Below are 24,557 nucleotides of genomic sequence, written 5' to 3' on the forward strand. Positions count from 1 at the left end.
CATGTCGGCCGATTTCAAAAGATTATTAGTGGCTTTAATGGATTCAAGCGACTACGCGCGACTCTATGCACCTACGGTAGAGAAATTCCTTGTTAAATGCCGCCGCGCGTATCACGAATCTCATTCATTGCGCCGACCTCCATTTTTCCCCAAGTGCAAGTTCCCCCGTTTACCGTTTGGCAAAAATTTGACGAGCAGCACTTTAGTTATGCCTGCGTCTGTAAACGCATGTCTCTGTCACTCTGTCGTTCCCGGTTCCCGTCCTCGTGCCGGCGAGAGCAATTAGGATATTTATATCGAGATGTTTGCCACACGGATATTTTCCCCGTTCAAGGTACGCTTATGTCACTTGTCAATGATTTATTGATACATGTAACCTCCTGTAATTATATACATCTCAATACACTTTTCTAAGTACTTGTCTGATAAGTTGAAATGTTAGGTTTCACATTATTGTAAAGCGTTTTATATAATGTATCTACATATATTTTTACCAATACGTATTTTTCAGAGCTCGACGTTAAAGCTGACGCAAAGGGTACTTCAGATTCATGAAGATCTTAGTACTGCCAGACTAGCATTATCAACAGCTTCTACGATGCATCTACTAAAACCTAAGAGTATCCATACAACATCTGTACATAGTGCCTCTACAATTGGAGTTATACGGCCCGTAGGATTTATAGAAAGAACGCTAAAAAAAATTGGCCTTTTAGATGTCCAGAAATATGTAATTATAATTTTTAATATACTCTAAGCTTTATTTATCACTTTAAAATAGATATAGCGCGTGTATATTATAGCTTGTTGTTACAAAATGATATGAAATGTTTCTAGTTTGGACTAAAATATTTAAATTTATTAATGATTTATTTAATTTATTACAGAGATATATGGCAATTGGCAATCATGTATATGAAGTAGTAATGGCACAAATAGATTATCCTTTTTTCTATAAACGTAAGTGTTTTTTTCCTGGTAATAAATTTCTTCTTATATTTTATTTCTGGTATACTGAATTGATCATACAACTTAAAATATATTTTTTAAGATTATTTTTTAAGATTAACATTTAAATATTTATTTATTTTCTTTAATAATTGTGATTGAATTAAAAATTATTATTAATAAATCTATATTTCTTACATATTTAATATATCTTAATTCTTTTACAATCTATGTTTTTAATTTAAACCTGTTTTCGATAGATTTCAACATGGCAGATACTTTTTTCTCATGGTTTCTGGTGACAGAACTTCATGTATGGATGATAATGGTTCGCTACATGGCTGAAGGTAATGCTGGCAAAATAGTCAGAAATAGTGTAGTATCTACACTATGGCAAGACACAAATGCCAGGGCAGAAAATCTCGGTGTAAGTAACATTATACTTTTAGTGCATATCATATATTTTTCCACACATATTTATCATAGTTCTGATTATCATAGTTACTGATTATTAAAAATGTCAATTGCAGAAAATCACTGAAAAACTTCGAAATCAGCAAATAAAAGAATTGTCAGAGCAATTCCATGCTGCTTTAATTGGTTATGATGAAGGTATACAATCTGATGATAAAGTATTAGCAGGAGCATTATGGAGGAGATTCTTTCATTTGGAATGCAATAATCCAGAACATGTTGAAACCCTTATTATTTATGTTAGGAAACAGGTAAGATTTAATAATGTATAATATTTAGTAATTTATATCATTAATCAAAATAATTTGCCATAATTTATGGCTGTACAAAAATTTCTTCTTAACACACTTCGTTTTTTATTCATTTTACAGATCTGTTTATTTGATAATTTACCATCTCATGAAATTTTAACGAAACCTGCTTTAAAGTTAATAGACATAAAAGATGTATGTAAGCACCAATATTAATTATTTTTTGCATAATCTTAACAGATATATTTAATAGATAATAGATATCGAAATCTATACTTGTAAATATACAGATCCATACAATGAAAAATTATTGTAAAAAAGTGTAGTAATAAATATAGAACGTTATTTTTTCGTAAAATGCTATTTTTTCTTTAGAAATTTGTTTACAGTATTTTCATTACAAGATAAAATACTGCAGCAAGTCAAATCAATAACTATGTATAATTAAAAAACTGAGATACTACCACGGATTCTCAAATAACATATTTAATTGCAATATGTTGGGTAATCCCCTAGGGTTGTAATTATACGACACACGTAAGCTTTCTTCTTGCATTTCGTATCGCACTCTTTCTCCAGTGATGGGTCAGCACGTTTGAAAAAGTTCCTAAATTAATTATTATTGAATGAGAAACAAAATATAAATTTAATAGACATTTTGTATAAATCTCTATATATGTTACCTGTAATAGCGAGTTAACAGATCGTCATCGCGTGTTAATTTAGTTAGCCAACTCTGTAACGAATCATACGTCAAGTCGGGAATGTCATATTCTTCCTTAAACGAATACGATTTATACCATGGCGGCCGTTGGGTAGCGTACTCGTTTGCTAAAGTTAAATTGTAAATCCAGGTCTCTATATCTTTTACTGTCTGTAATAGTTTTAGCATATGTTATTAATATACGAAAATTATATATATATATATATATATATATATATATATTATATTAAATATATTTATATATATATATATATATATATATATATATATATATATATATATATATATATAGAGTTTAAGAGTTTGATAAAAAGACACTTACATAATTTTTACTATCAACAATATATAACTTATAATTGGGATTTAATTGCGAGAAGGCAGTTGCGCTACCGCCGTTCCAAGCAACATTATTTACTGTCGTATTATTATCATCGTTACTATAAAACAACTGTACTTCGTCATTATGTGTATGGCCGTTAAATTGCGCTCTAATAATTCGAGCGAATCTGTCTACAATTTTAAGATATTGCCTTTTCCATGAAACTTGACATTCATTATTGGCGGGGATGTGCGCCAATATATGCACTAACTCGCCGTCTTTTTCGGCCTGTAAAAGCGTATCTGCTAACCACTGCAATTGACCATCAGGATCTTTTGGTTGATACCACAGCCACCTGAAAATTGTTCTTTATTAAATGAAAGATAATCAATATATTTAATTGTATGTCTTAAGATATTTATATCTTATAATGTTTTTAAAATAAAATGAGTACATGATAATCTAAATATATAATTATGTATCTAATAGATAGAAAATCTCTGATATAAACATACACAAACACGTATATATATATATATATATATATATATATATATATATATATATATATATATATATATATATATATATATATATATATATATATATATAGTGAATATGTACTATTTATTTATTTTGTAAATATTCTAAATTTTGATAAACATTTACAAAATTATTGATAAAATAAGTAAATATCCACATATTTATCAAGACTGATTTACGTGTTATATATATTCTATATAATGTTCTAATTTTTTTTGTCTCCATAAGGTTTTTGATTTTTTTAATTATTCTTTAGATCATCGCGTAAATGCATTCTTTTGAAGAAGAAAAGCAAGAAACAAATATTATTATAAATCAATTGTTAAATAAAACTAAAAAATTGATGTAGACTCACCAGTTGTAATTATAGCATACGTTACTATTTAATGCTATAATTCTAAATCCTTTTTTAGGTGTAAACGTATAATAGCCGCCTTGTAGAATAGTAGAACGAGTAGATTCTGGTAACCATCCCAAATCGATCCATAAATGAGTCATCAAGTTATAAAGCCAATGTATGCTTATCTCGTTATCAGTGATAGTTGCAGGCGCGTATCTAAAATTTCATAAAAGAATTAATATCTAAAAATTCGAGGATGTAAATGAAAATTCTAACAAAAGATCTATAGATATATCTGTACATAAACAATTAGAAATCTTACAAATTTACAGGCTGTGCCTCATGGTTACCCAAAATAGGATATACAGGTATATTTCTGAATGTTTCATAAATTTTAGAATAAGTTTTATTAATACTCTCGATATTTCCCTCCAAAGTGGTTTCCCAAATACCATGATCTACTACATCACCAGTGAAATAAACATAAGAGATATTCTGTAAATTAAAATTCAAAGCAATGGCATAAATTGTTGACAAGAATTACAAATAAATATACCATATAGATTTTTTTCGCATACCTGATGTGTAGCTCTAATGTATTCTAAAACATCAACAACGGCATGCCACGGGCTATCGCAAGAATTATAATCCCCCCAGTAACCTGCCACTTTATTACTTGTATTCGTACTATTTTGTCCTTTTTGACAACATAATGGTTCATTGCAGTACGCGTTACCGTAAGGTTCGTAGTTGGGATCATAATGGATATCTGTTATTTGCACTATATTTATAATCTCCTCGCTCTCTTCAGGCTCGATTAATTTTGGTGGGCCACTATCAATATTGACTGTCCAATTGAACTCGGCATCATTAAGCGGACAAGATTGTGATTCCAATACAACTCCGCAAATTGTGGACGCTGTTAAATTTGGTTTTGCATCTACGATATATAAAATTGTTGGCTGCAAACGAAAGAGATTCAAAGATAAGATCTAATATATATATAATGATAAAAGATATCATGATAAAGTCAGCACGAAAGAAACATACACGGAGAAAATTTTTTTAATATTAAAAATTACTATGGTATGTATAGTAACTGCTGGACCATTAGGATCATTTCAAGTTAAAATGTTATATAAAACTGTAAAAATTGACGTAATTGACGTAATCACACAGTTACTATACATACCATATTAATTTTGAATATAAAATTTGTATGTCCAGTACGAATCATAAAATTCAAAAAAAAAATTTTTTTAAATAGAATTAAAATTATGTCAATTTTTACAGTTTTAGATAGCATTTTAACTTGAAATGATCCTAATGGACCACAGTTACTATACATACCATAATAATTTTTAATATAAAATTTTTTTCTGTATATATATATACATTACATATATATATATATATATATATATATATATATATATATATATATATATGTGTATGTATATATTATATATTGATAATAACACCATAAAAATTTTCAATTTTTACATTATTTTATTCATATATGTATAATATATGTATATATACTTATATATATATATATATATATATATATAAAATATAAAGAGTATGATTATTTAATTATATAATACTTACCAAATTGAGAGTCACCGTACCATTGCAAACTTGCTGGGTTTCAATATTCAACGAATTACAAAGTTTAATTACATAAGATTTTATTTCATCTCCTGACATGCCTTTTCTACGCAAATCTATGAAAGTATTTAAAATGGAGCGACATACTATGCAAATTGCCGTGCTACTGTTATCGGTAAAACTACGCCAATCCGCATGGTGTAAACTAGTCGGAATAGTTAGATTATTGACCAAATGTTTAAATTCCTCAGACTCTTCTCCTGTGTTTACCCAATTATTAATTGCATTGGTAAAGCGTGATACTATCTCATCTGCAAAATATAAATATTCTCGTTATTTTTTAGCTCAAACTATATTTTTTATCTCATATATTTTATAATGATAAATAATAGTATAATAAAATATAATAATAAAAATATAAAGTTATATATTTTTATATTTTAATGCTTTTTTGTTCTTGTATATGACAGATTAATTTTTAGAGTTCTAAATTGAATTAAAATCTACTTGAACATTCTATCATATCTACTACTTAAATCTAATTACATTCTGATCTAATTAGGATGGATATTTGTGAGATATATTTTTCTGCAATGTATGTGCGTATGTATGCGTTAGATTTTGATTGATGAAAACCAACAATTGATAATTTTAATCTTTATAATGACATTGTCAAGACCACTTTTGCATATTTTGTTGTCAATAATGTATAACTTGATTAATGAACAAATAAATGTGTTAGCTTAGCTTGATTGATGAAAACCAGCAATTGATAATTTTAATCTTTATAGTGACATTGTTAAGGCCACTTTTGCATATTTTGTTGTCAACAATGTATAACTTGATTAATGAACAAACGCAATAATAATTTTAATTTAACTTTTTAATGGCTCAAAAAATATTGTATATATTTTTTTTTAATAATAATAATAAATAACAGGAAATAGAATAATAGGAAATAATTTATCGTTGATAAATATGTACATATATGTTTTATATACATATACTATATATATATATATATATATATATATATATATATATACTCAGATAGCATACAAATATTTATGATAAATATTTATAAATATTTATAAAAATATATTTCTTGAAATATTATATAAATATTTTATACATATTTTATAAAAATCTTTATTCGACATGTCTTTAAAATATAGATGAAATATATACTACTTATAATAAGTAAAAAATAAATATTCATATAGTAATTATTTTGTAAATATTTCTTAAATATTTGCTAGGATTTTATGGTAAATATTTATGATCTATTCAATATAAAATCTTAAAAATATTTATAAAATATTTAAATAATAATTACTATATAAATATTTTGTAAATATTTTACAAATATTTTATGCTATTTGGGTAAATTATTTGGGTCAGATTATCCAAAATATTATTATACTTGCGATTATTCATATTATCCTTATCGATAAATCCAATAATAAATATCAATAAATCTTATTTTGGCTCTAATATATCAATATACAAATAACTGTTACAAAAGTTATTTTCTCTAAAACTATCGGAGATATAAATTTGAATTTTGTTGTTGTCATGTCATTACATTTAAGAATTTGAATTTTTTGTTTACATTAAAAAAGCTGATCAAAATTGATAACATTTACTTAAATTTTTTCTGCACTATTAAAGAATTATGAAAAAATTCAATTTGATTTTCTGGATACATTATTTTTGGAAACATATTCTAATTTACTTCAACTTCATTTACAAATAATAGGTTCGGCATTGATTTCTTACAAAATATCAACGAACAATTGATTCGAGAACTAAATTAGAGAGATAGATAAATTGTCAAGATTATAGAATTATTTTATTAAATGTTCACGTACTTCTAAACACATATTAATAACGCATTTGAGAATATTGTTTTGAATCTGATATGATCTTTTAATCTTTTATATCTGATAACGTTAATAAAGGAATCAGTTCACAAGCAGTGTATATTCTTATTTTCATATATTCTTTTGTTGTAGGAGTAAAATAACCATCACTTAATGTTTTATGTAACTCCACAATAAAAATCTAACGACGTAAAAAATTCATTTATTAATTGTATATTATATTATAGTCGACGTATATTATAATCGAAATTATAGCTTTAATATTAATAAATATTGTACAAATACATATTTTCCGTATATGTATTGTATAATTTATTATTGATAAAGAATTACTGAAAATAGTAAAAATATTAAAAATAGAGTAATTATATTAGTTATTTTTTCATACCTGTATAAGCAGTAATTTCATCACTATTTGCAACTTTTAATAAAAGTGAAAAGAATAATATTCTATAGAAATGCATACTGATACGACTGAGGACATTTGAATCACCACATCATTCGAGTAGCAGAAAACGATTGTACAGCTAGTGTCAGGGAACACGTTATTATACCTATAAGATAATTATCCCCACTTGTATCGTTACCCCTCTTCAATATTGAAATGGTGCGACATCATTATAGCAAACTTCTAACTTACATATTAAAAAATGTTATATTGATAATTGTATACTGTCCGACAAAATTTGATTTTTTTATAGCAAAAGTTCGAAAGCCATTTCTGATGCATTTTTTACCTGCTAAACACAAATCAAGTTGAGAAAATTTGGCTATCACGTCACAATTGAGAAAAACGGCGTCAAAGAGACCGAAAACGATTATTTTGAGAATTTTGTTAGTATTGCAGCATTGGCATCAAATTTTAACTTTTTTAAATTTTATTAATGCCATGCAAAGTATCTTTTAGCTGTAAAATGCATTTGATTTCGATATAATTATTTTGTTTCTGAGGTATAACATTATCTCCTTTTTCATGTATACCTAACACTCTCCGACTTTTTTTTAACACAAGAATGAATAATCATTTTCGATATATTTTTGCTTGCTGAACACAAATCTGTTACACAATTCTATTAAATTGTGCAAATTTAGCTATTGCGTCACAATTTTGAGAAAAATCACATTAAAGAGGCTAAAAACAATTATTTTAAAGATTTTTTATAACGTAGCACCCGTATTTTTTTTCAAATTATGACGTGATAGTTCTCAACGTGTTCAGCAAGCAAAAATACATTGAAAATGACTTACACACGTATTATAAAAATAGTGTTGAACAGATTTCTATTATCTGATTATTCGTATCGATTATTCGTTCAATTATTATCATGATCATTTTATTAATTCATGTTATTTAATCGGTTATAAATTTAAATATCAATAAATCTGAATCTCATTTCAGCTTTAACAACAATAAATATTATATCATAAATGGATATCTCTAATATATATATATATATATATATATATATATATATATATATATATATATATGTGTGTGTATATACAGTGGCGTAGTAATGAAGGGGGCGGAGGGGACGGTCCGCCCCGGGCGATGTTTTAACAGGGGCGCAATTGTTAAAACAACTTTATTTTAAGAAAGCTTTTGAACTTTGTTTATTTTTTATGTAAAACTCAAAATATAAAAGTATTACTTATTTATAAATTGATAATTTATTAATTAGTTTGTTAGATAATTATTATTAGTAACCTAGTAAGAAAAGAGGAAAGGACCGCCCCGGGCTCCATTTTCCCTTACTACGCAACTGTATATATATATATATATATATATATATATATATATATATATATATATGTATATATATATATTAATAAATATAAAATAAAAGTACATAAAATTTTTTTGTACATGTATATAATTTGTGTAATATACAATGAAATATTACACATTATAGTAGATTTATAAAAAAATTATTTAATATCTGAATAAACAAATTGTGTGAAGATATATGCACGGTGCATTTGTCTGATTTATTTTTATATCTCTGAAGACTGAAATAATGATTGATTCTTTATTGAATAGGCCGATCCCTACAGATGCTCTGTGAATATTATACATTATATTTTATACACACTTATATAAATAATTACATAAATGTGGAAAAAAAGCGTGAAACACTCAAGAGTGTTTATTTATCCGTCTTATAAAATAAAATACAACATCAAGTCAAAACAATAACTTGTATAATTATAAATCTGACAATGAGATACTACCACAGAGTCGTAAGTAACATATTTTTATTGCAATATGTTGGGTAATCCCCTAAGGTTGCAATTATACGACACACGTAAGCTATCTTGCATTTCGTATCGCACTTTTTCTTCAGTGATGGGTCAGCACGTTTGAAAAAGTTCCTAAATTAATTATTATTGAATGAGAAACAAAATATAAATTTAATAGACATTTTGTATAAATCTCTATATATGTTACCTGTAATAGCGATTTAACAGATTGTCATCGCGTACTAATTTAGTTAGCCAACTCTGTAACGAATCATACGTCAAGTCGGGAATGTCATATTCTTCCTTAAACGAATACGATTTATACCATGGCGGCCGTTGGGTAGCGTACTCGTTTGCTAAAGTTAAATTGTAAATCCAGGTCTCTATATCTTTTACTGTCTGTAATAGTTTTAGCATATGTTATTAATATACGAAAATTATGTATATATTATATTAAATATATTAATATATATATATATATATATATATATATATATATATATATATAGATTTTAAGAGTTTGATGAAAAGGCACTTACATAATTTTTACTATCAACAATATATAACTTATAATTGGGGTTTAATTGCGTGTAGGCAGTTGTGCTACCGCCGTTCCAAGCAACATTATTTACTATTGTATTATCATCATTGTTACTGTAAAACAACTGTACTTCGTCATTGTGTGTATGACCGTTAAATTGCGCTCTAATAATTTGAGTGAATCTGTCTACAATTTTAAGATATTGCCTTTTCCATGAAATTTGACATTCGTTACTGACGGGGATGTGCGTCAATATATGCACTAACTCGCCGTCTTTTTCGGCCTGTAAAAGCGTATCTGCTAACCACTGCAATTGACCATCAGGATCTTTTGGTTGATACCACAGCCACCTGAAAATTGTTCTTTATTAAATGAAAGATAATCAATATATTTAATTGTATGTCTTAAGATATTTATATCTTATAATGTTTTTAAAATAAAATGAGTGCATGATAATCTAAATATATAATTATGTATCTAATAGATAGAAAATCTCTGATATAAACATACACAAACACGTATATATATATATATATATATATATATATATATATATATATATATATAGTGAATATGTACTATTTATTTATTTTGTGAATATTCTAAATTTTGATAAACATTTACAAAATTATTGATAAAATAAGCAAATATTCACATATTTATCAAGACTGATTCACGTGTTATATATATTCTATATAATGTTCTAATTTTTTTTGTCTCCATAAGGTTTTTGATTTTTTAAATTATTTTTTTAAGTCATCGTGTATATGCATTCTTTTGAAGAAGAAAAGGAAAAAAAAACAAATATTAATATAAATCAATTGGTAAATAAAACTAAAAAATTGATGTAGACTCACCAGTTGAGATTATAACATACGTTACTATTTAATGCTATAATTCTAAATCCTTTTTTAGGTGTAAACGTATAATAGCCGCCTTGTAGAATAGTAGAACGAGTAGATTCTGGTAACCATCCCAAATCGATCCATAAATGAGTCATCAAGTTATAAAGCCAATGTATGCTTATCTCGTTATCAGTGATAGTTGCAGGCGCGTATCTAAAATTTCATAAAAGAATTAATATCTAAAAATTCGAGGATGTAAATGAAAATCCTAACAAAAGATCTATAGATATATCTGTGCATAAACAATCTTACAAATTTACAGGCTGTGCCTCATGGTTACCCAAAATAGGATATACAGGTATATTTCTGAATGTTTCATAAATTTTAGAATAAGTTTTGTTAATACACTCAATATTTCCCTCCAAAGTGGTTTCCCAAATACCATGATCTACTACATCACCAGTGAAATAAACGTAAGAGATATTCTGTAGATTAAAATTCAAAGCAATGACATAAATTATTGACAAGAATTACCAATAAATATACAATATAGATTTTTTTCCGCATACCTGATGTGTGGCTCTAATGTATTCTAAAACATCAACAACGGCATGCCACGGGCTATCGCATAAATTATAATCCCCCCAGTAACCTGCCACTTTATTACTTGTATTCGTACTATTTTGTCCTTTTTGACAACATAATGGTTCATTGCAGTACGCGTTACCGTAAGGTTCGTAGTTGGAATCATAATGGATATCTGTTATTTGCACTATATTTATAATCTCCTCGCTCTCTTCAGGCTCGATTAATTTTGGAGGGCCACTATCAATATTGACTGTCCAATTGAACTCGGCATCATTAAGCGGACAAGATTGTGATTCCAATACAACTCCGCAAATTGTGGACGCTGTTAAATTTGGTTTCGCGTCTACGATATATAAAATTGTTGGCTGCAACCAAAAAAGAGATTCAGAGATAAGATTTAATATATATATATATATATATATATATATAATAATAAAAGATATATCATGATAAAGTCAGCACGAAAAGAAACATACACGGAGAAAATTTTTTTAATATTAAAAATTACTATGGTATGTATAGTAACTGCTGGACCATTAGGATCATTTCAAGTTAAAATGTTATATAAAACTGTAAAAATTGACGTAATTGACGTAATTTTTACAGTTTTACATAGCATTTTAACTTGAAATGATCTTAATGGTCCACACAGTTACTATACATACCATATTAATTTTGAATATAAAATTTGTATGTCCAGTACGAATCATAAATTTCAAAAAAAATATTTTTTTAAATAGAATTTTTTTATGTCTATAATAATCATAAAAAAATTTTTAAATAAAATTGTTTTATATCTATAGTAATCATAAAATTTTTTCTGTATATATACATTACATGTGTATATATATATTTCAAAAATATTTTTTTTGAATTTTTATGATTAGGTACTATAGACATAAAAAAATTGTATTTAAAAAAATATTTTTTTTTAATTTTTATGATTCGTATTGGACATAAAAATTTTATATTCAAAATTATTATATATATATATATGTGTATATTAGGATAATAACATGATAAAAATTTTCAATTTTTACATTATTTTATTCATATATGTATAATATATGTATATATACTTATATATATATATATATATATATATATATATATATAAAATATAAAGAGTATGATTATTTAATTATATAATACTTACCAAATTGAGAGTCACCGTACCATTGCAAACTTGCTCGGTTTCAATATTCAACAAATTACCAAGTTTAATTACATGAGATTTTATTTCATCTCCTGACATGCCTTTCCTACGAAAATCTATGAAAGTATTTAAAATGGAGCGACATACTATGCAAATTGCCGTGCTACTGTTATCGGTAAAACTACGCCAATTCTTATGGTGTAAACTAGTCGGAATAGTTAGATTATTGATCAAAAGTTTAAATTCCTCAGACTCTTCTTTTGTTTTTACCCAATCATTAATTGCATTGGTAAAGCGTAATACCATCTCATCTGCAAAATATAAATATTTTTGTTATTTTGTAGCTCAAACTATATTTTTTATCTCATATATGTTATAGAGATAAATAATAGTATAATAAAGTATAATGAAATAATAAAATGTAATAAAAAAAAATATAAAATTATATATTTTTATATTTTAAATAATGCTTTTTTGTTCTTGTATATGACAGATTATTTTTTAAAGTTCTAAATTGAATTTAAATCTACTTGGACATTCTATCATATCTACTACTTAAATCTAATTACATTCTGATCTAATTAGGATGGATATTTATGAGATATATTTTTCTGCAATGTATGTGTGTGTGTATGTCTTAGATCTTGATTGATGAAAACCAACAATTGATAATTTTAATCTTTATAATGACATTGTCAAGGTCACTTTTGCATATTTTGTTGTCAACAATGTATAATGTGATTAATGAACAAATATATATGTTAGCTCATCTTGATTAATGAAAACCAGCAATTGATAATTTTAGTCTTTATAGTGACATTGTCAAGGTCACTTTTGCATATTTTGTTGTCAACAATGTATAATGTGATTAATGAACAAATATATATGTTAGCTCATCTTGATTAATGAAAACCAGCAATTGATAATTTTAATCTTTATAGTGACATTGTCAAGATCACTTTTGCATATTTTGTTGTCAACAATGTATAACTTGATTAATGAACAAATATATGTGTTAGCTCATCTTGATTGATGAAAACCAGCAATTGATAATTTTAGTCTTTATAGTGACATTGTCAAGATCACTTTTGCATATTTTGTTGTCAACAATGTATAACTTTTGATTAATGAACAAACACAATAAACGCAATAATAATTTTAATTTAACTTTTTAATGGCCCAAAAAATATTGTATATATTTTTTTTTAATAATAATAATAAATAACAGGAAATAGAATAATAGGAAATAATTTATCGTTGATAAATATGTATATTTTATATACATATATTATATATATATATATACTCAGATTGCACACAAATATTTATGATAAATATTTATAAATATTTATGAAAATATATTTCTTGAAATATTATATAAATATTTTACAGATATTTTATAAAAATCTTTATTCGACATGTTTTTAAAATATAGATGAAATATATAATACTTATAATAAGTAAAAAATAAATATTTATATAGTAATTATTTTGTAAATATTTCTTAAATATTTGCTAGGATTTTATGGTAAATATTTATGATCTATTCAATATAAAATCATAAAAATTTTTATAAAATATTTAAATAATAATTACTATATAAATATTTTGTAAATATTTTACAAATATTTTATGCTGTTTGGGTAAATTATTTGGGTCAGATTATCCAAAATATTATTATACTTGCGATTATTCATATTATCCTTATCGATAAATCCAATAATAAATATCAATAAATCTTATTTCGGCTCTAATATATCAATATATATATCAGATAATATCCTTGTATACAAAGTAGGCAAATAACTGTTACAAAAAATATTTTCTCTAAAACTATCGGAGATATAAATTTGAATTTTGTTGTTGTTGTCATTTCATTATATTTAAGAATTTGAATTTTTTCTTTACATTAAAAGAGCTCATCAAAATTGATAACATTTACTTAAATTTTTTTCTGCACTGTTAAAGAATTATGAAAAAATTCAATTTGATTTTCTGGATACATTATTTTTGGAAACATATTCTAATTTACTTCAACCTCATTTACAAATAACAGGTTCGGCATTGATTTCTTACAAAATATCAACGAACAATTGATTCGAGAACTAGATTAGAAAGATAGATAAATTGTCATGATTATAGAATCATTTTATTAAATGTTCACGTACTTCTAAACACATATTGATATATGCATTTGAGAATATTATTGTTTTGAATCTGATATGATCTTTTAAATCTGATTACATTAATGAAGTAATCAGTTTACAAGCAGTGCATATTCTTATTTTCATATATTCTTTTGTTGTAGGAATAAAATAACCATCACCTTATGTTTTATGTAACTCCACAATAAAAATCTAACGACGTAAAAACACATTAATTGTATATTATATTATAGTCGACGTATATATATTATAATCGAAATTATAGCTTTAATATTAATAAATATTGTACAAATACATATTTTCCGTATATGTATTACATAATTTGTTATTGATAAAGAATTACTGAAAATAGTAAAAATACTAAAAATAGAGTAATTATATTAGTTATTTTTTCATACCTGTATAAGCAGTAATTTCATCATTATTTGCAACTTTTAATAAAAGTGAAAAGATTAATATTTTATATAAATGCATAATGATACGACTGAATCCGAATCAACACATCATTCGAGTAGCAGAACACGATTGTGCAGCTAGTGTTAGAGAACACGTTATTATACCTTTAAGATCATTTATCCCCACTTTTATCGTTATTCCTCTAACTTTTAACTTACATATTAAAAAATGTTATATTTATAATTGTACACTGTCCGACAAAATTTGACTTTTTTATAGCAAAAGTGCGAAAATCATTTCTGATGCATTTTTTACTTGCTAAACAAATCCAGTTGAGAAAATTTAGCTATCACGTTACAATTGAAAAAAATGGCTCCAAAGAGGCCGAAAACAATTGTTTTTAAGGGTTTTCGTGGTATTGCAGCATCGACGTAAAATTTTTTTTATATGTTATTAATACCATACAAAGTATTAACTTTTAGTTGTAAAATGCATTTGGTTTAGATATAATTTTATGTTTTAAAGATAACATTTTACTACATTTTTTCATGTCACCGATGTTTTTTTAACACGAGAGTGAATTATCATTTTTGATGTATTTTTTTGCATAGTAATAGTTGATCTATCGGATATAAGTAAAAAATTTTGGATATCCAGAGGATATCTATGAAAAATCAGGATATATGTAAAATATACTGAGGATGTCTGAATGTCCGCTTTTGCAATATCTTTAGAATATTGTAAAATGGATGTCCATGGGATATCCTACATACAACTAAATTAGATCCCAATGTCTACTGGATGATTTTAAATGTTTTTTTTGTTAGTCTATAAATTCTACATAAAATCATTGAATATAAAAATTCATTTTAAGTATTTATTTAAAATATTTTTGAAAAAAATACGTATCGTGTGCCGTTGGCTTATTAATACACAAAATAGAGAAAATATTAGGAATAATAAATAATATTTGATTCTAATAAACCTCTCGTGTTACAAAAATAGTGTTGAAAAGAGTTATTATCTGATTATTCGTATCATCATCATCATATTATTGATTTATTATCTGATCGATTATAAATTTAAATATCAATAAATCTGAATCTGATCTCATTTCAGCTTTAATATGAAAATATATCATAATCGATTATCTCTAATATGTGTTAACAAATATTATGCAAGTACACCCCACACAGCACGCATATTCAAAAGATGTTCAGAGGACATTCTAAAGATATCTTCTTATGTAAAAATATCTTTGGAATGTGCTCTGATTGTTTCTTGAATACGCATGCTGTTTGGGATATCTTTTGTACATGTATAATTTATGTAATATAAACTAAAATATTATATATTATTATAGATTTACTAAGAAATAATTTAATATTTGAATAAATAAATTGTGTGAAAACATATGCAGAGTGCATTTGTCTGATTTACATCTTAGGACTGAAATAATGATTTATTGAATAGGCCGATTCCTCATTCTACAAATGCTCTGTGAATATTATACATACATTATATTTTATACAAACACTTGCATTGTTTAAATATAGAAAAAGAAGCTCAATTGTGTTTATCTATGTTTTATTTTTATCAATAATTCGTACATACATAAAATATATATCGTAAAAACGATCAACACAAAGATCAATCTAGCGTAATCCGACAATAATAAAATTGTCAAAATGAAGTGTGATAGCAAGTTCATCAGCAAATTCTAAAAAAGGCCACTTTTTTACAAGTACATTTTTTTAGATTAGATTTTAAATTAGATGTGACTTGTAAAATAGATTTATTCTTTCAAACATTTTTTTTTATTCGGAAACTTCGGGCATTTCGACGTCTTGGATTGTAAGATCGTCTAACATTTCTTCGAGTGTAATCTGCGGAATACTCGGATCTATTTCATCAGTATCAACAGGAATTTGTTTCCTAGAGTCCCGAAATATATTAATGTTCTGCCTCAATTCCGGGTCTTCCTCCAAGTCATCGAGGAATTCATTATACTCACTGTAAATTAAAATCGTTTCATGTGAGACAATTTGCAGTATACAAGATATTGTAAATTTTGTATATCATTACTTACTTATTTTCAGTGCTCATACTGAACACTTCGTCAACAATATGTTTCAATTTCCATACTCTCGCCCTGCGACGGGCCGCCTTATCATGTCCATAAAACTTTTTCACCAAAATAATATCAGGTACTACCTCTTCACTTAGTTTATCGAAATTAGTATCATTGATATTACTATCTTTCAGAGCATAGCTGCAACAGTGCAAGAAACATCTTATATATATTGCTATTTATGACATTGTAATAATATATTTGCATATTATACATATTGTAGATTTATTATAAATTACTTTAATCTTACCCCAAGACCGAATCACCTGGTTTAAGTATATGACCCAAATGTGTACGTGCGTGAATTAAATTATCATTCATCCCTAATTCAGATGCTTTCACTAGCCATGCGTCCGCTATGACATGCTAAAAATTAATATCCTGTATTTTTTGTAGTAAATTACACATATCCCAAATTTCTTATTGTTAACAAGATATATATATATATATATATATATATATATATATATACATATACATATATATATATATACATATATATCCTATAACTATATGTAATAATAAGTAATTAAATATTCATTAAAATATATTTTTTCTATAAGATAGATCGAATATATTTATAGAAATGTATTTATTATTTTTTTATTATAACATGTATTGAATCTAATCATCAAATAATGAAGATACAATTTTTTTTTCAATAATTATAAGTTTGAATAGAATAGGCAATTTTAAATGTGGCTGGTTACGAAATATTTTGTACAGGAAGGAGACTTACTTTTTTAGAAATAGATCCTTGACCTGGGAAAGTTTTTATATCTGTATGTTTTATTGGTTCAATATCCATCACGACAAACTCTGTTAATTGTTTTGGATTACATATACTGTTGAAATTATATCTCCAGTAGACAGTTGCACTTACTTCAGCAACTAGAAAGATTAAACTGCTGTGTGTACCATTAATTAAATTATTTCTATCATTATAATTTTAGCTAATATTATGACTTACTTTGCCCTGATGAAACATCTATAAGATGCACAAAATTTGTAATTTTATATACTAAACAAATAGAGCTGATTCCACCCAATTGCTGAGTTAACTTTCGTGGTAAACAGACTATGCTATCTTTGGAGATTGGAACAATTTCGACGCTGTTTGATGTATAAAAATTATTATAAATAAAATTAAAATGCATGTCATTAATATGCCTATATATATTTACCTATACGTAAATTTGTAATTGTATATGTTACTGTGACAATCATATGAAATCAATTTTTTTGAATGTTGATATTGGCATGGTATGACTGTTACTAAGAAATCAACCAATTTTCTAGCCGTAGCTTCGTTTGTATAAAAAAAATCCAAACCCTCTGTAAATATTAGAAAAAGATTTTAGATTTATATGTATAATTTTTATTTATATAATATTAAAAAAAATTTTCATAAATATATTTACCATGAATAGGTTTTATACCCAAAGTTTGTTCATGTGCCTTATGTTTTAATATAAGCTGTTCCAGATAAAAAAAGGTTTTCTTGTTTATCGCCTTTTGTCGAACTTGTACCTGTAAAAGACCATAAAATATATGCATGTCATGTGTGTGCATGTGTATAAGAAAATTATAATCAATTATAATCAAAAGAGTATAAAATTATAATCAATTAGCATTTAAATTCCTTTAAAATTTATTTTAAATTGCAAAATTTGAAATTTACACTCGCACGCCAATAATCTTTAGCCTCTGTACGGTGACAATCGGTACACATTTGATGATTCACAATATATTCGACCACAAATACTTGCTGCAGAACTGCACCACCAAGTACCTCTCCATGAACAGTTAATTTTACCTAAACAAATGTTAAAAATAAATAATTACTATCAAGTTCTATTATACATATTATTTATAGCAAATGTATATAATCATTGAATGCAACTATAAGATATTATGTAACAAATTATATACTTGTAAGTTTTAAATGTCATCAATTCATATTAATAATTAAATTAGTATTAAAATGACCCAATTGAATATTAATTTAAATTATAATTCTAATTTATTAATATTATATAATATATATATATATATATATATATATATATATATATATATATTATAATTTTTTTTCAATTTTAATTTTAACTACATACAAGAAACTTACTTTTAATCTTTTGGAATGTGGTTCTGTCCATATAAATCCAGCATCTATCAATTTTACACGATTTAATCCTTTCAATTTCTTTAAACACAGCGATAAGAGTTCTTTAGACTCCAATGCAGCGTGAATCCATTCAGCAGGTGGCTGAAGATATCTGTCATATGATTTGAGAATCCGGTCATTATTCATTCATATAAAATGTCAAACATGAAATATTTTGGAATAATATCAAACCTTTCGCAGTTCTTACAAAACAGTAAGGTAACTTGTTTTGGAATTCCTTCTGTAATGTCGACGTGGTTACGCAAACATGCTACACACATATTGGCAGGATTTGGCTCGATAAGAGTCCCACATTCACAGCAAAGGCTACAGATAAAGAATAATTATTTATACATGCAAAAACGAATTTTAATCTCATCAGAATATCTTATATATCTTATATATACATACGTTGTATTCTTAGTGTGTACTGCGTCAGAAGCTTGAATATACTCCATTTTACACGTCTATATGTATATCTAAAAAACAAAAAGTTTATAAAGCATCTGTACACTTTTATAAATATCGATTTTTTTTTTGAAATAATAGCACCTTTTTTTCTTTATATGTGTGTGCATAGAATCTAGAGAAATTTAGCAAAATTTTCTAATAAATAAATACAACATTACATATGTAATATTTAAAATTCACAATCTCATTATTTAAATTTTAATTAAGAAAGTTAATTAAAAAGTTTTTCTTTATTTTTTATTTACATCTCTTTAAATTTTCTTCTATTTTTTTCTACATAAAATCTCCTTTCTAGGTTATATTTCAAAAAATTTAATCTCTTTTTCGACCAAATTTAATTTGCTCCCGACTTTTAGGCAAAATTCAAAATTTGAATAAAAATTTGTATTTAGAATTATTTAAAGCACCTTTTTTTCAATTAAAAACACGAAAATTAATCCAATAAAACAAGACACTAACCTCGTGGTCCAATTAAAAATGGTCATATTAAATTGCGTTCAAAAATGTACCTGTCAGAGGAAAAGTAGATCACAGTTGACCAATCGGAAGAAAGAGATCTCTGCTTCTTTTATCCTGATTGGTCAGTCGAACGACACACTATTTCGACGGGAGTAGATTTTGGAACGCGACCCTGGGAGGTGATGGAAGGGACACGATTCGGGATAGTATTTATGTAACTTCATTTTTTTGACGAGGAAAAACAGGCGGAAGAAAGATCTCGCTCGCTGTCAATGGACTTGGATGAGACTCGATGAATGAACGATGCTGTAAGTAATCGCGCAAATTGAAAGAGAGAGCCCACAATTATTATTTCTGTCGATTTAGAGCAGAGTGACTCTCAAAATTGTGAAGTTTCCGCGGGCTGCTAAGCTAGGACCCCGAAGATGGGCTCCGGCCAGAGTGCTCGCAAGTTGACCATCTCGAACGAGGAGGAAGTCGGGGTGATCAAGGTGTCTAACGCGATTGTCCAGCGTCTCGCGCAACGAGAGAGCGAGTCCTCCACGGACGCAAGACCCGACTCGCCGAGCAAACATCCAGCACCACCTCCTAGTGCCTCCGTACCTCCGGCTACGAACGCGGTGCCCGTACAGCCGGTGCATTATCCTGAATTGACGTTGTCCGCACTTCAAATGCAACAACACATGGAGCAAGAGTTGAAGAAGCAAGATCAATACTGGCACAAGCGATTGCAGAATCTAGAGGAGGGTTACCAGAAAGTTAATCGTACCTTAGAGGAGGAGTACAAGAAAGCTGTTAGTGAAACGTCTACCTCTAAGACTGGTGAGAATTTATTTTTTTAGATTTGTTATATAGATTTATCAAACAGAGTTCTGTTGTATTTGAGATAAAAATTTTATTGACAAGATCTATTCTTTGATATTCTTGTTCTTTACAATATTTATTTAGGATATTTTTGATAATGCATGGAAAACATTTAATTTCATATATAATTAAATAAATGTTGTATGTTTTACATTAATTGCTCGAATCAACAAATTATATTAGCTTTAAAAATATGAAAGCCAGTAATTAAATTCTTTAAATATAAGATGAAATATGTTTTCTAAATTTTAACATATATTGTTATAGGGCAAAAAACTGTCGATGTCCAGAGTGCAGTGCAACCATGTATGGAAGGTAGCAATAAAGTCCTAAAGTGTTTGCAGGACCATCCCAAGGAGACTCTCAAATGTTCAAACTTGGTAGAAGAATTTTCAAATTGTGTTTGGAACATGCATTACATACGTGTGATTGAAGCGCGTTCGTAATGTTGTAACTAATTCATAGATTACAGCAAGGATTCAAAGGACATTTAGTCAACAAATAATAAAATTACACGATAAGGTATAATACCTTAAAAGTGCTTATTTTAATCTCGGTAGAAAATTGCTGATAAGTAATATAAAACAAAGAACATATGGAGAAAAATGTAAAAAATAAATTATTCGAAGAATATATATATTGCAATTTATAATAAAATAAAAGATGTTACATGTACAAGATAAATATTGTTCAACATCAAACACAAAGGTTTTCCTTTCATTTCAAAACATTTTAATAGCGTTTTTCTCCAGAGCTGGATAACAGAATACAATATAATATTGTATAAGGCACAAGATTTGTTCATTAAAATAACAGGTTTATAATAGTTATGCAGGAAAACATGTGTTATGAAAAGCAACCTGAACAACTTGTTATTTCGAGGTTCTCAGTATAGTTCTATTCATAGATCAAAATATATACAGTATAATCTGGGGTATATGACCCAAATAAAGGCCTAAATACAGCATTAGAAAATAATATTAATATACAATTTCGTAAGATTATTAGTAAATATAAAACGAGAAAATATTGCAAATGCAAGATTGGAAGTACATTTGAAATATATTGTCTAAGAAGTGTATAAAATAGTCTATTTATACACTATTAATACTTGCCAAATGTATGGCATGCAATATTTGGTAAGAAATTATTTTCATAGTGTATAAAATAATTAAAGTTGACATTTACTATTAAAATTTGTATCACATTTTTGCAAAAGAGAAAAAAATATAAAGCAACTGTAACAGTTCTTTTTCTCTTCATAAAAGAATGTAACAATATTGCGAATCATAAAATGTAGGCACAGGTTTTTATATGCAGAAAGTGCACAAAACTGGAAAAAGGATGTATAGTTTGTATTACGAGGCACAATAATAATATTAATAATATTTTTATATACAACCTTCTAATGAAACTTATAAATATACTTTAACAATAACTCATGAAATGTGGATCTTGTTCAAGTTATGCAACACAAAATACAACATAACAATATTTTAGGGCTTAATGTGAGCAAAACATTAAAATAAAAAAAAAAATCATCAGAAAAAAATCTTCACAGTTAATCACTTTTCTTATCGTGACTCGACTGCGTAGTAAGTTTTGCATGCTCGCTAGCCAGACGATCGTATTCTTTTGAGACTGAACCTGCTTGTGATTTTATTGCTTCTTTATCCTTTTTCTCTTTAGTCAAATTATTCTCAAGTTCCAAATTTTTAGCTTGCAACTCTTTAATTTGATTTTTCAATTCTGAAACTTGTTTGTCATGTGCTTCATTAGAATCATTCTGTGCACTTTCCCCAATTGTCCTCTGGGACAGTAAGCTTCTAGCTGTAGTTGTCGCAGACTGAGCTTGTCGCATGGCTGCTTCGTTTGATGCGAGTAATGTAGCTTGAGTGGATATCAAAAGTACGAGACGTCGTATCACCAAACTCAAAAATAGCGCAAAACCAGATATGTAGAAATTTCTCTGTGCACGGAACAGTCGCATGTTTTCTATAAAATAAAAAAGAAAACATGGATATATTAAAAGATAATAATGTTGCAATAGATAAAAATATATTAATAGATGATAAATACAAAATAAGTATATTAAATAATTTACCTTGCATTTCTAAATTTAAATGCTGATGCTCAGAGTGATCTCCATTTTTGGAATACTTTCGCATTTCTCTTATAGCATCCAATAGGAAGAGAACCAAGATACCAAGTAGGATCACAAAATAAACGGAAGCTTGATTCCTTATACTTTGTAAAAAACGAGATTTGAAGAGTTTTTGCCATCTAGTTGGCGAAGCTACTGGTAATACCAGAAAAAGAACTATAACAATTTCAATGTAGAGAAAACCAGCAATAAGGGTCCACTGTAAACTCATGTTTATTTCTTATTTTGCTTCGTGTATCTGAAAATAATTTAAAACACAAAAAAGTTAATACTTAATTTTATTATTATAATTTATTTATATTTCAAACATGCACATTTCTAGTTATCGAATTAATTTTATTATCACGGCGATTGCAGCACATTTCCTAATTCTATTTGTATAAAGTGCCTATAATAGAATACGCAATAATTATACGAGAAAAAAAAAACAGTGACTCATATCACTGTGATATTAATTATCTAACTAACAATAAGTATATGCAAGTCTCTCTGAATGAAACGAAAGAATGACGTGGAATTTTGAACACCTTAATTATATGACGCAATGTTAATTTGTACGAAATTTACAGAAATTTCGAGCCTTATCGGTCGCCGAGAGCTATCTGTCAATACGTATCAAGTGTCAAAAATTTCGGACACAGTGCGCTTACGAAGAGAAGTCACGTTCGCTGTGATTCACGAACCGGGATGATTTGCGAATTGTCAGCTCTCAGGACTTTGGGCAGACCTTTTAGAAGAACAACGCAGAATCAAAGATATCTTTGACAGTATCGGAATCAAAAATCTCTTCGATGTGTCAGAGAGATTTGCAACTCTATCGAATGAGATCCAACCTGTTTTTAATTCACGGTGACAAGTTTCGCGTTGACCGCAACGAAATGGACGAAACAAACGGCAGCGAAATTTGTTTGTCGGCTCAAGCTCTATTTATAGATTTACGTACTTTTCTCGAAGACGATGCGAAACTCGAGGAATACGCGAGTGTGGTTTGCGGCTTCTGTGACGTGCCAGGTGCGCGAATAAGTTCAAAGTACAAATCGCGGCGAACGTCGTCGGCCGTTTTATAAATAAACTCTGTTCACGGTGACGTCATCGTGCAGCTCCTCGCAAAACGCAAAATATGTCATGTTGTGTACGAGCTGTCCTCCACATATACATACATACACACACGTACGTACACTAATAGCCAATCAGTGCGTCTGAAAAATAAAATATTGGTTCATTAAGGCGATATTACATCGGTCGATCAAGGCATCGAAGCTTGAGACTACCGATT

General features: G+C 27.2%; 6 protein-coding genes across 9 annotated transcripts; 2 read left to right on the plus strand and 4 right to left on the minus strand.

The window, feature by feature from the left end:
* Nucleotides 1-169: 169 nt before the first annotated feature.
* Uqcc1 (Ubiquinol-cytochrome c reductase complex assembly factor 1) lies at nucleotides 170-1,925 on the plus strand. The gene is made up of 6 exons (XM_072901084.1): nucleotides 170-334; nucleotides 512-730; nucleotides 888-960; nucleotides 1,209-1,375; nucleotides 1,479-1,673; nucleotides 1,794-1,925. The coding sequence occupies exons 1-6, from the start codon at nucleotides 302-304 to the stop codon at nucleotides 1,887-1,889; spliced, it is 783 nt and encodes a 260-aa protein (XP_072757185.1). The 5' UTR covers nucleotides 170-301; the 3' UTR covers nucleotides 1,890-1,925.
* Nucleotides 1,692-7,613, minus strand: LOC140670472 (sphingomyelin phosphodiesterase-like). Its single transcript, XM_072901078.1, has 8 exons — nucleotides 7,482-7,613; nucleotides 5,211-5,521; nucleotides 4,178-4,561; nucleotides 3,922-4,094; nucleotides 3,615-3,815; nucleotides 2,720-3,071; nucleotides 2,357-2,547; nucleotides 1,692-2,280 (listed from the first exon to the last, which is right to left on the minus strand). The coding sequence occupies exons 1-8, from the start codon at nucleotides 7,555-7,557 to the stop codon at nucleotides 2,160-2,162; spliced, it is 1,809 nt and encodes a 602-aa protein (XP_072757179.1). The 5' UTR covers nucleotides 7,558-7,613; the 3' UTR covers nucleotides 1,692-2,159.
* A 1,415-nt stretch (nucleotides 7,614-9,028) lies between these two features.
* LOC140670471 (sphingomyelin phosphodiesterase-like) lies at nucleotides 9,029-15,393 on the minus strand. Its single transcript, XM_072901077.1, has 8 exons — nucleotides 15,028-15,393; nucleotides 12,465-12,775; nucleotides 11,290-11,673; nucleotides 11,033-11,205; nucleotides 10,733-10,933; nucleotides 9,874-10,225; nucleotides 9,543-9,733; nucleotides 9,029-9,466 (listed from the first exon to the last, which is right to left on the minus strand). Exons 1-8 carry the CDS (start codon nucleotides 15,101-15,103, stop codon nucleotides 9,322-9,324), a joined length of 1,833 nt encoding a protein of 610 aa, XP_072757178.1. The 5' UTR covers nucleotides 15,104-15,393; the 3' UTR covers nucleotides 9,029-9,321.
* Nucleotides 15,394-16,595: 1,202 nt separating this feature from the next.
* Nmd3 (60S ribosomal export protein NMD3) lies at nucleotides 16,596-20,304 on the minus strand. Its single transcript, XM_072900155.1, has 12 exons — nucleotides 20,254-20,304; nucleotides 19,735-19,802; nucleotides 19,516-19,650; nucleotides 19,285-19,435; nucleotides 18,838-18,972; nucleotides 18,578-18,686; nucleotides 18,341-18,491; nucleotides 18,127-18,269; nucleotides 17,896-18,047; nucleotides 17,407-17,522; nucleotides 17,115-17,297; nucleotides 16,596-17,038 (listed from the first exon to the last, which is right to left on the minus strand). The coding sequence occupies exons 2-12, from the start codon at nucleotides 19,779-19,781 to the stop codon at nucleotides 16,843-16,845; spliced, it is 1,518 nt and encodes a 505-aa protein (XP_072756256.1). The 5' UTR covers nucleotides 19,782-19,802; nucleotides 20,254-20,304; the 3' UTR covers nucleotides 16,596-16,842.
* A 115-nt stretch (nucleotides 20,305-20,419) lies between these two features.
* Nucleotides 20,420-22,669, plus strand: Chchd3 (Coiled-coil-helix-coiled-coil-helix domain containing 3). The gene is made up of 3 exons (XM_072900160.1): nucleotides 20,420-20,561; nucleotides 20,620-21,075; nucleotides 21,385-22,669. Exons 2-3 carry the CDS (start codon nucleotides 20,679-20,681, stop codon nucleotides 21,561-21,563), a joined length of 576 nt encoding a protein of 191 aa, XP_072756261.1. The 5' UTR covers nucleotides 20,420-20,561; nucleotides 20,620-20,678; the 3' UTR covers nucleotides 21,564-22,669.
* LOC140669930 (B-cell receptor-associated protein 31-like) lies at nucleotides 22,492-24,393 on the minus strand. 4 transcript variants are annotated; one of them, XM_072900157.1, is made up of 3 exons: nucleotides 24,115-24,393; nucleotides 23,222-23,519; nucleotides 22,492-23,112 (listed from the first exon to the last, which is right to left on the minus strand). In XM_072900157.1, exons 2-3 carry the CDS (start codon nucleotides 23,490-23,492, stop codon nucleotides 22,679-22,681), a joined length of 705 nt encoding a protein of 234 aa, XP_072756258.1. In that variant the 5' UTR covers nucleotides 23,493-23,519; nucleotides 24,115-24,393; the 3' UTR covers nucleotides 22,492-22,678. The 4 variants fall into 4 exon arrangements, with proteins under 4 accessions (XP_072756258.1, XP_072756257.1, XP_072756259.1 ...); XM_072900156.1 differs by having other exon boundaries at nucleotides 24,225-24,392; XM_072900158.1 differs by lacking the exon at nucleotides 24,115-24,393 and adding an exon at nucleotides 23,932-24,101.
* Between the last annotated feature and the right edge of the window lie 164 nt (nucleotides 24,394-24,557).

Source organism: Anoplolepis gracilipes, chromosome 10, assembly GCF_047496725.1.
Source record: "Anoplolepis gracilipes chromosome 10, ASM4749672v1, whole genome shotgun sequence".
Classification (NCBI taxonomy): domain Eukaryota; kingdom Metazoa; phylum Arthropoda; class Insecta; order Hymenoptera; family Formicidae; genus Anoplolepis; species Anoplolepis gracilipes.

Coding starts and splice junctions, on each gene's coding strand:
- Uqcc1 (XM_072901084.1), top strand. CDS start 302: ATGTTTGCCACACGGATATTTTCCCCGTTCAAG. Junction 1,376..1,478: donor CCAGGGCAGAAAATCTCGGT/GTAAGTAACATT, acceptor TGTCAATTGCAG/AAAATCACTGAAAAACTTCG. Junction 1,674..1,793: donor TTATTTATGTTAGGAAACAG/GTAAGATTTAAT, acceptor TTCATTTTACAG/ATCTGTTTATTTGATAATTT.
- LOC140670472 (XM_072901078.1), bottom strand. CDS start 7,557: ATGCATTTCTATAGAATATTATTCTTTTCACTTTTATTAAAAGTTGCA. Junction 4,095..4,177: donor ACATTAGAGCTACACATCAG/GTATGCGAAAAA, acceptor TTTAATTTACAG/AATATCTCTTATGTTTATTT. Junction 3,816..3,921: donor GAGGCACAGCCTGTAAATTT/GTAAGATTTCTA, acceptor ATGAAATTTTAG/ATACGCGCCTGCAACTATCA.
- LOC140670471 (XM_072901077.1), bottom strand. CDS start 15,103: ATGCATTTATATAAAATATTAATCTTTTCACTTTTATTAAAAGTTGCA. Junction 11,674..12,464: donor GTACGGTGACTCTCAATTTG/GTAAGTATTATA, acceptor TTTTGGTTGCAG/CCAACAATTTTATATATCGT. Junction 11,206..11,289: donor ACATTAGAGCCACACATCAG/GTATGCGGAAAA, acceptor TTTAATCTACAG/AATATCTCTTACGTTTATTT.
- Nmd3 (XM_072900155.1), bottom strand. CDS start 19,781: ATGGAGTATATTCAAGCTTCTGACGCAGTACACACTAAGAATACAAC. Junction 18,687..18,837: donor AAGATTATTGGCGTGCGAGT/GTAAATTTCAAA, acceptor GGTCTTTTACAG/GTACAAGTTCGACAAAAGGC. Junction 17,039..17,114: donor AGTATGAGCACTGAAAATAA/GTAAGTAATGAT, acceptor TTTAATTTACAG/TGAGTATAATGAATTCCTCG.
- Chchd3 (XM_072900160.1), top strand. CDS start 20,679: ATGGGCTCCGGCCAGAGTGCTCGCAAGTTGACCATCTCGAACGAGGAG. Junction 21,076..21,384: donor AACGTCTACCTCTAAGACTG/GTGAGAATTTAT, acceptor ATATTGTTATAG/GGCAAAAAACTGTCGATGTC.
- LOC140669930 (XM_072900157.1), bottom strand. CDS start 23,492: ATGAGTTTACAGTGGACCCTTATTGCTGGTTTTCTCTACATTGAAATT. Junction 23,113..23,221: donor TTTAAATTTAGAAATGCAAG/GTAAATTATTTA, acceptor TTTATTTTATAG/AAAACATGCGACTGTTCCGT.